Source organism: Schistocerca americana, chromosome X, assembly GCF_021461395.2.
Source record: "Schistocerca americana isolate TAMUIC-IGC-003095 chromosome X, iqSchAmer2.1, whole genome shotgun sequence".
Taxonomy (NCBI): domain Eukaryota; kingdom Metazoa; phylum Arthropoda; class Insecta; order Orthoptera; family Acrididae; genus Schistocerca; species Schistocerca americana.
In genome coordinates, this window is record NC_060130.1 from 426,489,367 (window position 1) to 426,505,687 (window position 16,321).

Below are 16,321 nucleotides of genomic sequence, written 5' to 3' on the forward strand. Positions count from 1 at the left end.
TTACAACCACTCCAAATAGGAAATTCCAGCTTCCTTTGAAAACAATCACAGCATATGACCAATCTATATTAGCATCTTCCATAGGATGCGGTACAAGTGTTTGGGCTCATTGATTGTAGTTTGTGCAGCCAGTCTCAGTGACAAGAGTTCAATGAGGAGTACTACTAAGATTAATGGGCACCTACTGCAACATCCTGAATGATGCTTTGTTAATAATTCTAGGAATATGTGCACTGGACTTGGTAATTATGAAATGGAAGTACAAAAGATGCTTGGAACTGAGGTCAATACGAAAAAGCTAATAAAAGATCGCATGTTACAAATGTGGCGAAACTAATAGGACACTGCAGGTACATACAGGAGAACACACAAATTTCTCCCTAACATCAGGGAGAGACTAAAAATGAGATTTCTTGACCAGTCAAGTGGATTGATAAATAACGTGACTGGTCATGGCCCATATGCTACATACCTATACCACATCAAAAGACACCTGATTGACAGCTGCACCTGCAGCAACATAGACACTCCAGAACACACACTGCAGGACTGCGCACTCCATGAAGATGAAGATGAAGAGGGTAATGTTGCCAGGCATTAAGGATGTTGGATCCCAAAGCAGCACTAAGGAGCAAGTTGACCTGGCACACCTTGGACAATACTGCAATTGCAATATCCAGGAAGGCCAAGGAAGACATCACAAGGCATGCCAACATGCAGCCATCACAGCTAGACAACATACCGTATTTACTCGAATCTAAGCCGCACTTTTTTTCCGGTTTTTGTATTCCAAAAAACCGCCTGTGGCTTAGAATCGAGTGCAAAGTAAGCGAAAGTTCTGAAAACTGTTGGTAGGTGCCGCCACAACTAACTTCTGCCGTCGAATATATGTAGCTCTACACAAGAAAGAAAGAAAGAAAGAAAGAAAGAAAGAAAGGTGGAAGACGAGCTTTTTTCTCTGCCCCGAGTTTCCGTATTGTTCATCTTCGAATGTAGCAGCATTTCAATGTACTACGAAAATCCGACTGGCAAGACTGTTGGGATGTTGTCAATATTGCCAACTATACGTTCTGAATTTTTTCCTACCTGTGAGAAGAGATGGTTGCTAATAGGAACTTTTATGATTGTGAATCACATGCAGTATTCTCTTCACCATAAGAATAATACGCATATAAACATTTTGCTATGTATTCTTTCATATTTGCTGCTATCTCATTTAAATCCCATCTGCCTAATAAATTACGAAATTAGAGTGAGACAACAGCAAACGCGGAAGAATATACATATCATGTCATGTTTATATTCGTATTATTCTTATGCCTAATAGTGATAGAGTCAGAAATAAAGCACGGCAATTGACTAGATTTTTAAATCTAAGATGACTAATTTCTGTGCAGAATTTAATGTAATAAAGAGGTGTCTGCAAAGATTTTCAAACGGAGAAAAATTTTCGCTACACTCTCATTCAGAACAGCTATCATACGCAGTCTATTATTTGGTTCTTGTTGATCATTATCAAAGAAAGCAGCAGTGTAAGTAACAACAAATAGCAGTCTCTTGCCATTGTTTCGCTAATGAGGCGATTCCTCTCTTTTTTTAAATTGTAAGCGGCGGTAGCATGCACAAAAGCAAGCCATGCCGCGAGCGCCGACAGGCCGTAAACACTCATTATCAGAATGCAACAAACAATGCACGACACAGTACAGTAAAGCATTTTCAGCTGAGAGTGACGTAAACACATATAACAAAGAGAACGGCACACATCAGATCGAAGAAAAATAAGCAATAAATTCAAACCAGACGAAGCACATGAAAAAGGAAGGGTACCCGTATAAACACGGACGGAGCGCCTGACGCATAGCAATGGCTACCTGGTAAAGCTTAACTGCTAAGCTTACAACTCGAACCAAACTACTGTAGCTTTATCTTCATTCATTCGACCTAAATTGTCTCTCACATTACAATGGACCAACTTTGTTTCGATTTGGAGGTGCGGCCTAAAACTTTTCTCTCCCCTTGAATTTCGAGTCTCAAATTTCAGGTGCGGCTTAGATTCAAGAAAATTTTTTTTCCTTGATTTTGAGTCTCATTTTTCAGGTGCGGCTTAGATTCGAGTAAATACGGTAGTCTCTAGATGTATAGAAGGCAATCACACAGTTTCTCATGAATTTACATTGCCTTGGTGGAAGTGCTCATGGAAGCATGGACTTTAAGACATAACACTGATTGGTCAAATTGATCGTCATAGTGGAAATGCTGCTGGCGTGCTGCCTATGCCCGAAGAATCTATCAGGCAATGGCTGCTGACAGGAGCATTATGAGGGCAGATCCAGCAGTGGAAGCAACCATCCATAGGATCAGTTACTATTATCCATGAAAATGTGATTCATATGGCCTATTTTACCTGTTCAGATAACAGACTGTAATTGTGAAGAATAAACAAATAAATAAATCAAATGATCTCACTATGTACAGCTCTGGCTGGCACACCTTTTTAAACCACCCCAATTCAGAGCTCATCTCAGATACCGTGCATCTGTAGACGTACCAAAATTAGAGTAGAAGACTGCAGTGAGGACAATTTATCAACGTAGCATGATGTTACAAAGCATTACTAATATTGGTTCTATCAAAAACATTAAATACTATCTTTGCATATAACTCGGCACCAAAGAACAACCCATGGCATTCAAAATTAAGTATAAATTAATTATTAAGTGTACATAGTATAAATGAAGTTATTAATGTGTCATTCTTTTTGTAGATGTCTGTGTTTATTCAACAACTCCACTGCCAACACAAAAAAAAAAACTAAGAGCCTTATCAACTTCAGCCTGAGCAGCCAGTCTTAAAAAAGGCGAGCTGAGCTCTCACTAACTCGTTGTTCAAAGACTCGTGCACTACTTGGTAGTGACTCCCAGGAATTCCAAAACTGACATTTCATTTTATCTCCTCCTGTTCCTTCTTTACCCTTTTTACTTTCTTCACATACTGTCTAGCATCCATTAATATTTGTCAAGTTCTGACTGCCACCATTTTATTTTTCAAACAACAGACAGAGAAAATCTTCTGTGGAAAAACAGAGGTACCTGCAACACTGTTGAAATCAGCTCAACGGGAGGGGAAGTTTTTAACTGTATTATATAAAGCTCTTAGAAACTGAACAAGGACCCACTCAGTGCTTGTACAACCTGTCTTACAGGCACCATGCACTGTGTGTAAGCCATGTTTCCTAAAATCCAAAAGCACAGGATTCTCTGTATTATCCTTGACTTTAAGCTTACTTTCTATTTTTCTTGGGAATGTGTTATTACCATCCATGGACACCTGAACAATTGCCTTTTCAGATTTACCTCAGGTTGGGATTCACCTGGTTTGAATCTTTCAGCTAAATCTTTTGCAGTACTTTTTCCCACACCTGCTCACAACTTGTCCCAATGCACTATGCTAGAAACATAAAAACAGAGCCATCTGCTGGTTTTAGGTAACATTATTCAAACTCTCATCAAATCCAAGCACAGCCACATCACAAGCAGCAACAGTATCCTGAAGTTGGGTCAAAAATGGTCCCAGTCTGATGATTGTGTTACAGGTTGCGAGAGGACTTCAAAAAGCAAGTTACACAGTATTATGGCAGGCCACATAACTCACTGAATGCTGCACTACATTTCAAAGCGACATAGCTACATGACACTACTTTTCAATGTAGCTACAAATCTCTGTAAACAATGGTTGGAAAGTTCTACCACTCATTCAATGCCTCGAGAATAGAAATTCTCTTTTGTCATGTAGCCATTTTAGAACTGCTATGGGAACATCCTCCTCAATGGAAAATCTCCTTCCTCCAGATGTTTTCTTGCATTCTGACAAAAAGATAGAAACCGCATAGTGCAAGATCTGGACTTCCAGATCAGCATCACCAACGCCTGTGCATTCTTGGCCGAAATGTTGGCACCATTACACTACAGCTGGATGCTACATTGCATTTGGTCAATACATGACCAGAATTTCATGGTGACTCAGTGTCCAACCAGTTTACTTCAACTTTGGAGTACACTTCCAGCTGTTGTACAATTTCACTCACACACTATGGTGCAAGTGTTACCCATGCTACTACACCAGAACTGCGTTTGCGGGAAACACAGTACTCTCATCTGACAATATATCACTCTTGCTGTGCAATAGTCTTCACATGGGATAATATGCATAACTTATTTTCTGAAGTCTCTACATGTTTTTGAGTTTCGAAGCTGCATTTTGGTGGCATTGTCACTGTCTGGGAACATATTTGGTAAGATATTAACAAGGTTGCCAATGTTATGAGAAGACTGGCGTTTCACAGCAGTGCACAGACAAAAACAGATCTCTCTTCAAAAATGGTTCAAATGGCTCTGAGCACTATGGGACTTAACATCTGTGGTCATCAGTCCCCTAGAACTTAGAACTACTTAAACCTAACTAACCTAAGGACATCACACACATCCATGCCCGAGGCAGGATTCGAACCTGTGACCGTAGCAGTCCCGCGGTTCCGGACCGAGTGCCTCGAACCGAACAGATCTCTGTCTCCATCACAGCATCCCCCTGAGTATAATCAAATTGTTGGCCATCATCGAGAAGTTCATGCAATAGGTGCATGATGTGATGACCTCAAGGTAAGACCTGGGGTTGTTCAGACATACAGCTGCATGATGCACTCCTTGCCTGCACTGCAACAAGCTAAAAATATGCAGATACTAATTGGAAATACTATTTTTCTTCAGTGAAATTGGTAACTATTTTCCAGAGCACTTAGTGAGTTAAGGGCAACACCAGGATTTTCCTTTTGATTACCGGAGTTTGCAATCAGCCAAGTGTGTCCAGTGGCACTGCGGGGGCCATGTCTTTTGCAGCACCATTTGAGCCATGGCTGTTTGCAGTAATTGGCATGAATATGGGCACTGTCACCTTCCTACCAGCCTCAAGTCCAGTGTGTGTCTTTCCCCTTGCATGACTGTACAAGCCTGCAAGTCCATACTGCTGAAGGAGTAGTTCATTTTACAGAATGTGTACCAGGCACTGAATTTTTCAGATGTGCACTCTGTGACCCACCAAAAGACTGGATCCTCAGTTCGATGAGGGTGGAATGTACACTTCCAGTTCTATGTCTGGACCTCAATTTGACATGTTTTAGAGAGGACCATGTCTAAACAAAACAGCAGAATGTGTCCAAGAGTTCACAAAGACAGAAAGCCTCTAAAAATCTCATGACCTGTCATATTTTCTTTCCTATGAGCAACCTCCACCCCACACCCTCATCTCCAACCCCCCTTGACTGAGTGCAAAGTAAGACAATAAAATATCGTGTGCAAGTAATTGAAATTACTTAACATCAACTACAATGGACAGTAGCATCAGAAATGTTAGCCAGTGAGGTGAGAAACAACACAAACAGCCGCCCCTACTGCCCAAACCCCCTACTCTACAGTCCTTACTTGCCCTCTGACCACCTGTGTCACACTGCCTCTGTTACAGGTGTTAAAACAACAAACCAATGAACATCAAAATCCCAAGGCATGCTTGTTAGTGTTCTAATGACACTATTTTACAGCCACCACTTAAGTTCTACAATGAGTCTTATACACAACAGCAACCAGATCAATAGCTCCTGGCATGCTATAACACTAATTTTTTGGTATACATCCAAAACAATGTACTGTACATAAACATTACACTTGCTAGTATCCCTGCTTCAAAATAAATGCTTCTAAAAGGCATTCAATTGCCCCTAAAAGGGCATACCTTTGTCATCACACAGTCAGTAAACAAAGCAATACTTACATTTGAACAGATGCAAATGTAAACCATGCAAAATACTCTCCACAGTTCCTTGCTAGTCAAATTGCATCACACACACATAAAACCATGCCACAACAACAAAACAGGGAAGCACAGTCAGGCTGCAGTGACAGGCATGCAAGCCATTCCATGTCAACAACAAAGTTCCATACAGCTTGGCTCAGATCAGCTGGCCACAGTCTGGCTGGTCATTGCATTGGACTGAGTGAGGGAGAGTGTAGGAGATGCCACAACACTGGCAGTGGGTAGTTGCACAGCACCAAGCTCAGAATGAATGGCAAGTGTTGTGCTGCTGCACTGAACCAAGCAGAAAGCAAGCAAATGCCTCTGCTCAAAAGCAAACAGGGTGTTGTGCCTTTTCCAAGGTTTTTAGGCAAAATGCAGAAATTCGTAGAGATTTCTCAGTTTCTAAAGAAGCTAGGCACCCTGAAGACATACATCATAATTATACAACATCTGAGTTGAGTGCCTACAAGATCCATTATGGTAAAAAAACACATAGCTGCTTTACCCATTAATTTATACAAATTTGTTTCCTTTTATCTAAATCTTTGCAACCTTACAAAACTGAGGGTAAAAAACATTATATAAACAAGAAGATACTGGAAGCTGTTAAAATGAACAGCGGGAGACTATTCAGATTCTTAGGGGAAAAAAAAGAAATAACAGAATGAGTAAATGAATGCTAATGGTGTTCTAACACAGGAGACACTCAGTTTAGCAACCTGAAATGTAACACACAGTGCCCTACCTCCACCCCACACAACCCACAAACATCATTTGCACAATATCTTGAGACATATCTTACCTCTTCCAAAGAAAATTATTAATGGTGAAAGCATTATGTTATCAGTATCTTCATCTAATGTGCCAAGTTCAGCATCACGGTGAAGGGCTGTTGATATTCGACTGGCTTGCACAGCCACAAGATTTCCACCTACGCCATTTATAACTGGTTGGAAGACTGCAATTCCTTCAAAACGTGAGACCATTACATCCAATATTAGGCCACCAGCACTGAAACAAGACAAGCCCAATTGAAGATTGCAACTCCACACAAGCACCATCCCACCCCACAAAATGAAGTTTCACTTCACTATGTATTAAAATAATTGCATTCACAGGACATTTTTACAGATAAACAACAGCTTACTTTATATAAGAAAGCTCCATCAATATTTATCTCTAAGGCAAAGGGACATTTAGCTCCGTGCTTGCTTCCTCTTAAAATAATGGTATAAAGCAAATTAAGTGTGCGATGTGAGCCCTAACACCAACAAAATTTTGGAAGTTGGATATTTTTTCAGTATTTTGGTAAACTGAACCTATGGTATTTGGTAGCTCAATACAGAGTAACTGCATTTCATTTGATTTCTTACCCCCATGTATCTTTGTATTTGTACTGCACTCAAAGTATCTATCCAGCAGTGCAAATATTGACAGTAAGCATATTGCGTCTTATTTGGAAATAAACTTGTTTCATTTATTCATGGTACTAACTCTTGACAATGGTAATGCGTGCTTTACTCTTTGCCTTCAAGCTTGCACTCAGTACTGCTCAATTCTGTCTTGTGTTGTTTTTCTTCCAGTGTCAGTTGTTTGTTAAAGAGATACATAGCAGTGTGGATAGGTTTACTGGTGATAAGTTGGTCAATATACAAGCTGCGTAAGGGGTCACCAAATGCAATGGAGGAATGGCACAATGACCCTATTCTGAGTTGTTGTCACAGTGATGCCAACCAAATCACAGTACTTTTTCACCTGAGGATTGTTGCACTACTCAGTATTTTGTGTTGTATGTTTTGGTGACTGTGTATTACAGGATTTTTCACTGTTTCAAGGTATTTTCACAGGAGCAGGTAATTGTGGTAACAAACTGAATAAATTTTACTCTGTAATGGACCACTAGACCATAAGTCCCTTATATTAAAATACTCAGAACATACTCCATAACAACCTCCAAAATTTTGTCAGAGTTCAGATTCACCCTGTTTAAAAGCTGTGTCCAGTAATATTTTTCCTTGAGTATTTTAAAATACAATATACTCCAGAATATTTAACTAACAAAATTAAAAATTATGAACTGAACATAATACAGATTTCAGTACCATTCCACTGAATCTGCAATCCATCAGTTAACTGAGAACATAGCACAGACAAAATCTCATGAAGCAGAATTTTCTGTCATCTGTCCAATGTGTTTGATGTGGCAAATTGCGTTACTGTTTTGGGTAAATCAAAATGTTTTAACACTAAAGGTACAATTAATAATCAATTTACCTATTGTTTGTGTAAGTGTGTATAAAGAATCATGTTCAGCAATTCCACCACATTGCATAAGGAATCATCTTCAGACTACAATTAATCATTATTGATATACTCCTGGATATGAAACAGTGTTACATTACCATATACATAACCTACCATCTTACGCTGATAAATATGAAACTGTGCCCTGAGCTAATGAGGCATGAATCATAATCAAGTCTCCTGGTGGTACACAGATGAGATTGTACAATCTTCACTAAAATAACCAATTTCTTTAACCAATCTGGAGGACACACGGTTATTTACGAAGCATGACATATCTGTCAACAGCAAAAGATGGAAATGCAATAACTAAAACAAAATGTTCAAGATAAGTCACAATAGTGCATTTTAAGGACAGTTCAGGAAACCAGAAAAAATTGTAGCAAGATCCTAATAGAGATATTTGATCATTATTGCCCTCAATCATGTTAAATAAAGTGTGCATATTGTGTTAATTGATGAGTTTGGGAAGTGCAGTGTCACTTCAGCTAAGACTGATTGTGCAATTAAAAGAAGGGAGAGAGTGAAGTCTGGTAATGGCACATAGCTTATTCCCATTAAAAATATTTGAATTGTTTACCCTTTACTGAACATGAGTTTTCAGTTGTTTTTTATCTCATAAGGGGAATAAAAAAATCTTAATTTGAAAAATGAAGTATTACATCATGCTACAATTATTAAAACATTCTTTCAGGAATAAGATAATTAGAAAATACAAAAGTTTCATCTGATAATGTTTATATATGGTTATTTGTAATTGCAGCCTCTGGTGAGAGTTATTTTTCTATCTCACCTTTGTTTTTATTTAAATGTCATGGTTTTGAAGAGGCCACTTTATTACATAAATTTCAAATCACACACTTTTGCCAACACTTTCTCCCATCAACAATGTATTAAGCACAAATTTAGACTACAGTGAACCCCCACTTTTACACTTTTCAAGAGACTAGAAAAAAATTGTGTAAAATGCAGGAAAATGTAAAAGGTGGCACACGATGTTTCGGAAGTTACATGTAGGATCTCCCCTTGCATTTTCACACTTTTTGTAAGATGTATGTACATAATAGGCATCAAAATACTCGTCATGGACTTATATATTATATACTAATAGTTTATCATCTCATAAAAACCTTCGATGTGACTGGAAACTGTCTGGCAAATAGAAACGTTTGACTTAATTTAATAAATCGCAATATATGTTTTTAGAAAGCCTGCAGAAATAATACATTATGTAACTAATAAAATATTGCATCAATTACGCATTTTTTTCAAGCTGAACATGACATGTTTCACGAATTTGTTCTTGTTGTCAGGTGCAAATATTTACATGAGTATTTTGTGTGGTTTGTGCATATGTGTTGTTCTGCATCTCTTGCGCTGGAGATTTCAATTTACCAGATATAGACTGGGACACTCAGATGTTTAGGACGGGTGGTAGGGACAGAGCATCGAGTGACATTATACTGAGTGCACTATCCGAAAATTACCTCGAGCAATTAAACAGAGAACCGACTCGTGGAGATAACATCTTGGACCTACTGATAACAAACAGACCCGAACTTTTCAACTCTGTATGTACAGAACAGGGAATCAGTGATCATAAGGCCGTTGCAGCATCCCTGAATATGGAAGTTAATAGGAATATAAAAAAAGGGAGGAAGGTTTATCTGTTTAGCAAGAGTAATAGAAGGCAGATTTCAGACTACCTAACAGATCAAAACGAAAATTTCTGTTCCGACACTGACAATGTTGAGTGTTTATGGAAAAAGTTCAAGGCAATCGTAAAATGCGTTTTAGACAGGTACGTGCCGAGTAAAACTGTGAGGGACGGGAAAAACCCACCGTGGTACAACAACAAAGTTAGGAAACTACTGCGAAAGCAAAGAGAGCTCCACTCCAAGTTTAAACGCAGCCAAAACCTCTCAGACAAACAGAAGCTAAACGATGTCAAAGTTAGCGTAAGGAGGGCTATGCGTGAAGCGTTCATTGAATTCGAAAGTAAAATTCTATGTACCGACTTGACAGAAAATCCTAGGAAGTTCTGGTCTTACGTTAAATTAGTAAGTGGCTCGAAACAGCATATCCAGACACTCCGGGATGATGATGGCATTGAAACAGAGGATGACACGCATAAAGCTGAAATACTAAACACCTTTTTCCAAAGCTGTTTCACAGAGGAAGACCGCACTGCAGTTCCTTCTCTAAATCCTCGCACAAACTAAAAAATGGCTGATATCGAAATAAGTGTCCAAGGAATAGAAAAGCAACTGGAATCACTCAATAGAGGAAAGTCCACTGGACCTGACGGGATACCAATTCGATTCTACACAGAGTACGCGAAAGAACTTGCCCCCCTTCTAACAGCCATGTACTGCTAGTCTCTAAAGGAATGGAAGGTTCCAAATGATTGGAAAAGAGCACATGTACTTCCAGTTTTCAAGAAGGGTCGTCAAGCAGATGCGCAAAACTATAGGCCTATATCTCTAACATCAATCTGTTGTAGAATTTTAGAACATGTTTTTTTTCTCGCGTATCATGTCATTTCTGGAAACTCAGAATCTACCCTGTAGGAATCAACATGGATTCCAGAAACAGCAATCATGTGAGACCCAACTTGTTTTATTTGTTCATGAGACCCAGAAAATATTAGATACAGGCTCCCAGGTGGATGCCATTTTCCTTGACTTCCGAAAGGCGTTCGATACAGTTCCTCACTGTCGCCTGATAAACAAAGTAAGAACCTACAGGATATCAGACCAGCTGTGTGACTGGATTGAAGAGTTTTTAGCAAACAGAACACAGCATGTTGTTATCAATGGAGAGACATCTACAGACATTAAAGTAACCTCTGGCACGCCACGGGGAGTGCTATGGGATAATTGCTTTTCACAATATATATAAATGACCTAGTAGATAGTGTTGGAAGTTCCATGTGGCTTTTCACGGATGGTGCTGTAGAATACAGAGAAGTTGCAGCATTAGAAAATTGCAGCGAAATGCAGGAAGATCTGCAGCAGATAGGCACTTGGTGCAGGGAGTGGCAACTAACCCTTAACATAGACAAATGTAATGTATTGCGAATACATAGAAAGAAGGATCCTTTATTGTATGATTATATGATAGCGGAACAAACACTGGTAGCAGTTACTTCTGTAAAATATCTGGGAGTATGCGTACGGAACGATTTGAAGTGGAATGATCATATAAAATTAATTGTTGGTAAGGCGGGTACCAGGTTGAGATTCATTGGGAGAGTGCTTAGAAAATGTAGTCCATCAACAAAGGAGGTGGCTTACAAAACACTCGTTCGACCTATACTTGAGTATTGCTCATCAGTGTGGGATCCGTACCAGGTCGGGTTGACGGAGGAGATAGAAAAGATCCAAAGAAGAGCGGCGCGTTTCGTCACCGGGTTATTTGGTAACCGTGATAGCGTTACGGAGATGTTTAATAAACTCAAGTGGCAGACTCTGCAAGAGAGGCGCTCTGCATCGCGGTGTAGCTTGCTGTCTAGGTTTCGAGAGGGTGCGTTTCTGGATGAGGTATCGAATATATTGCTTCCCCCTACTTATACCTCCCGAGGAGATCACGAATGTAAAATTAGAGAGATTAGAGCGCGCACGGAGGCTTTCAGACAGTCGTTCTTCCCGCGAACCATACGCGACTGGAACAGGAAAGGGAGGTAATGACAGTGGCACGTAAAGTGCCCTCCGCCACACACCGTTGGGTGGCTTGCGGAGTATCAATGTAGATGTAGATGTAATCGTCTTTTTGAGGTAATCAGGTACTGTGCCTCTTCAGTTATGTAGAAACCCACACACAAGCAAACTATCACTCACATTGTTTGTTTGTTTGCGAAACATCACAAAAAATACTTAAGCAAATATATGCACTTGACAATGAGAATAAATTTTCAGAACACATGTTGCTAAGCATGAAACAATACATAACTGGTGCAGTGTCCAAGCCAAAAACACTTGCTGCGAAGAGAGCAAATGTGTCAATTAGTGCTTCAAGTAGCCAAACAATGAAACACACTGTGACAGTTGCCCAGAAATTAATGCACCTCATTTTTCTTCAACAATTCTTTATTCAACATAATGAGAATTACACACACAAAAGAATGGTGTTTTATCTACACACCCTATTTTTCTGCGTAATCTCCATCCTGTTCTACGGCCTTCCTCCAGTGAAAATAAAGACCTGTATGCCCTGTCGGTATCAGTCCTTGTCCTGGTGGCAGAGCCAGTGCTTCACAGTGTGAATCATTTACATTCGTAGCATTGTTTTCGGCTAAGAAATAAAATGCAGTGCATTACTTTCTTGGCAACCCTCATAAATATGGTTCGAATAATGCAAATCACGACGATCAAAACAATCACAAAGGTGTGCAGATGCAGTGGTGACAGTTAGGAAATGGTTGTGATTGGTCCTGATACCAAACTCTAACCAACCTAGTTACTCCCATCAGCTACTACGCCGAGTAGTGTTTGGCAGCGAAAGGAGATAAAGCCCAAATTGTCCAGACCTTTACTCGTTTACCAGCTCATATCTGTTGTGTAGAGCACCCTGGTGTCAATAAATTTGACCATGTAATAATTGTTAACACTATTTGACGACCAACACCATGCATTGTAATTTAGCATCAGTTATGTCAATTGATTTCTCTATGAACATTTGTTCATTAAGTGTAAATCATGAGAAAGTTATAAGTATGTTAATGCAAAACTGGGGGTTAATTAACATTGTGAGCATAGAAAATTTGACGGGAATGATAAAGACTGTCAAACAGCGTGAAAATGTAATTCCAGGAATGTAAAAGAGGGGTTATACTGTAGTTTTTCTCAAAATGGCTCTGAGCACTATGGGACTTAACATCTGTGGTCATCAGTCCCCTAGAACTTAGAACTACTTAAACCTAACCAGCCTAAGGACATCACACACATCCATACCCGAGGCAGGATTCGAACCTGCGACCGTAGCAGTCGCACGGTTCCGGACTGAACGCCTAGAACCGCTAGACCACCGCGGCCGGCGTAGTTGTTCTCAATGTGAGCCATTATAGCATTACCTATACTGGAGAGTCACCACTCTCAAACTTACTGCATAGCACGATTTTATGCTTCTATGGGAGAATAAGGGCATTAAGGTGCATCTCTACGCAGGAAGTAATTTTTTTTTACACCCTCAAAATTGTCTCACCAGAAACAAACATGAATCATCACTTTAAAGGAATTTACTTGACCAGATGGCCACATATTACTTACCATACACATACAAACAGAAACGAGGTTAACTCAAACTACTTATGGAATTCACTGCACTGTAGTGTAGACTTCAAGCATAAAAATTAACGGAGGTGTAAAACAGTTTGACAAAAATGTGCATCATCAAAGCCAGTAATGACTAATAGAACAGCACATTAGTACTGAAGAAAAAATTAGCTTTTCTAGCCTTCAAATTAAACATTTCTAACACAAAAAGGACACAAAATAGTGTTGCTTCCATCATATTTGAGTCTGTAGGCTCTCATAACTGATGTCAATGCAAGATAAGTTTCAGGTGATTAGAGCGAATCAATTTCTTCTTCAACTTCTGCAACAACAAAGTGTTTTGAACCCTCTGTTGGATTTTCTTTTCGAGTCTTCTGATGTCCACAATTGGCTGAACACTGCTGAAAAGCAGTGTCACATTCATATATAAAAGATGTGTTACCCCATTCTTTTTCTTTACACTAGGGATTTTTGGGTAAAAATATCTCAGGCTTTCATTTGTTTATTGTGTCATTAGTTAAGTACTTGCAGCATGGAGTACGAGGAGGAGTAAAGTAGTTATTATTACATGTCAGAAACAAAAATACTATTTTTACATTGCTGCTGATGTGAATTCCTGGCATGTCTATACCACCCAAAGAGCACTGCAAACCACAGTAATTCAATAGCTTCTAGCCATCCTATCTGTTAAAGTTACTCATTCATATAAGACTCTACATCTTTCTGGAATTTCCTTTTGTTAACACCAATTTTTTTGGCTAACACATGTTAAAGTCTACATCCTGACCAAAGCCATCCCTGTTCTCCACTACCACAGGTTTCATACTTTGTTTTTAAGGTGTATGGTACCCATGCTTTGTAATACATTATTTCATTGTGCTCCCAGTTTCTCCATGTACACCTTGTGACAATCACATGTTGCTTTTAACTCCTACAGTGTAGAGATGACTCAATAGATCTGTGGCAGGTCTGAGAAAGCCCTTTACATTGACTGAAAAATAAAGATTTTATAGACTTTATCTGAAACATATTGTCAATCTCGTCTTTTTCTCATGCAGATATACTGCAGCATTACACAGCCCTTTCACTAGAACACTGTTTGAAAGTGCACTCTATGGAAATGCTCTTTTAGCAACTGGAATTAGTGCTTCCTGTAAAGAATCCAATTTTGATTCCTAGGCACTATTGCCACTAACAAAGCTGGAGGAGACAATGTTTGGTAATGTTTGTTTCTGAACTGCAATGTGACATGAAACAGCAACTTTGCACACCATATTACAATTAAAATTACTTTGTGATTGACATTTCCATGAGTTGAGTGGTAGGACCAGCCACCATCCAATCTTAGTTCTTTCTCGAGCACCACATGTTCACTGTGTTGCCCATTTTGTAGATATGGGCAGCACCTTGTGAAACACGGGTGACTGCACGTTGGCAACACTGTCCCCTCACCACTACAATCTGCCAGTCACAAAGTAATTTCAATTTGAGTACAGGCTGGGATTCCTGTATACTCCGTGTCCCAGAGTACTCTCAGATCTGTAAATCAACACCTCTTCAAGGTGCAGTTCATAGTACAGTGGATGTCAATCAAGAAACTTTGAAATCTACATTTCTCTTCTAATGTCTTCAACTATATAAAGAAGTCTCAGGAAGCAACCTCAGCAGCACAACACTAATACAGTAAAACTTTGTTAATATGTATGGAAAACTTATACATGAGATATAGAACTATACTATCAAATTAATTGCTAAACACAAATGAAAAATCCAGTAAATAAAAAGTTACATTCTACATATGTTATATAGGCTTACTAGGTATCATACTTAACAAAGAGATAAAGTAAAATGTAAACCTCTACACAGAAGAACACATTTCGTAAAAAAGTCCATAACTTCTGCTTGTTTTTTCTTTGGTGCAGCAACAGTGTACACTGTACCCTCAAAATGGGATAACTCTGTCATTATTTTGCCAAAAACATTGTGGCACATCACAAATAGTTTAATTATTTCTATTGCATTTACTGCATTATTAAACATCATGGAGGAATGCTGACGCTCTTCTGTATCATTCTCATTATCAGTTTCTTCCTTGTCCAGGTCCAAGATGCACACTTAACTATCAGCGATAGTCATGGGTTCTGTAGTAACAAGGTTTTCACCAATGTTCACATAATCCTCAAATGAGATCTGCTCTTCAAGTCGAGTCCATTCTTCATCATTAGGTGAAATATCACCAGTATGATCATTTCCACCACGATCATTGACATCATCTCAAATCTGGCTTTTCGGAAACAGTTCTGAATGGTATCATCTGAAACACTGTGCCATGAAGCTGCAATGTAGTGCATTGTCTATCAGAAGAAACAAATTCATTAATAATTTCTTGAAGTGTTCTTTGGCTCCAGTAGCACAACATGAAATAAATGCAAAGTGAAAATCTTACCTGTAAAATGTTTATTTTCATTTCTTCCTTTTTTTCGATGTTTACACGCCTGATGGTATGCTGCATGAGCATTTTGTGATAATGCAACTTGAAATTATGTATTATTCCAACGTCAAGTGGCTGGAGCGCCCTCATGCTATTCGCAGGAAAGAATTCCACGATAATATTTCTCAAATAAGAAGTAAGGTGAGGATATGTTGCACACCTGCCTACGAGCAATAAAATCTTCCAGCCTGCTGCACCCATTTTCGCAACACTTCGAAGCCAGCTTTGGAAAACTTGTCGTAATCCACGATTTCTTGTTACCAGAGTATTTTGTGGGAAATGTGACAATGTTCTTAAAACAACGGGGCGCGGCAAATTTCCTGAATGTAAGTAAGGGGAGCTTCTCACTACCATCACTGTTAGCACATAACAGCACTGTTACACGTTGTTTACTCTGTTTTCCTCCGTG

At 39.2% G+C, this 16,321-nt stretch overlaps 1 protein-coding gene across 1 annotated transcript in view; it reads right to left on the reverse strand.

The window, feature by feature from the left end:
- The window catches only part of LOC124555138 (solute carrier family 41 member 1-like), a 103,823-nt gene that overhangs the window by 43,490 nt on the left and 44,012 nt on the right, over positions 1-16,321 (reverse strand). Inside the window, exon 7 of the mRNA XM_047128949.1 lies at positions 6,647-6,855. Within this exon, the coding sequence (XP_046984905.1) occupies positions 6,647-6,855 (209 nt within the window). The remainder of the gene's footprint in view (positions 1-6,646; positions 6,856-16,321) is intronic.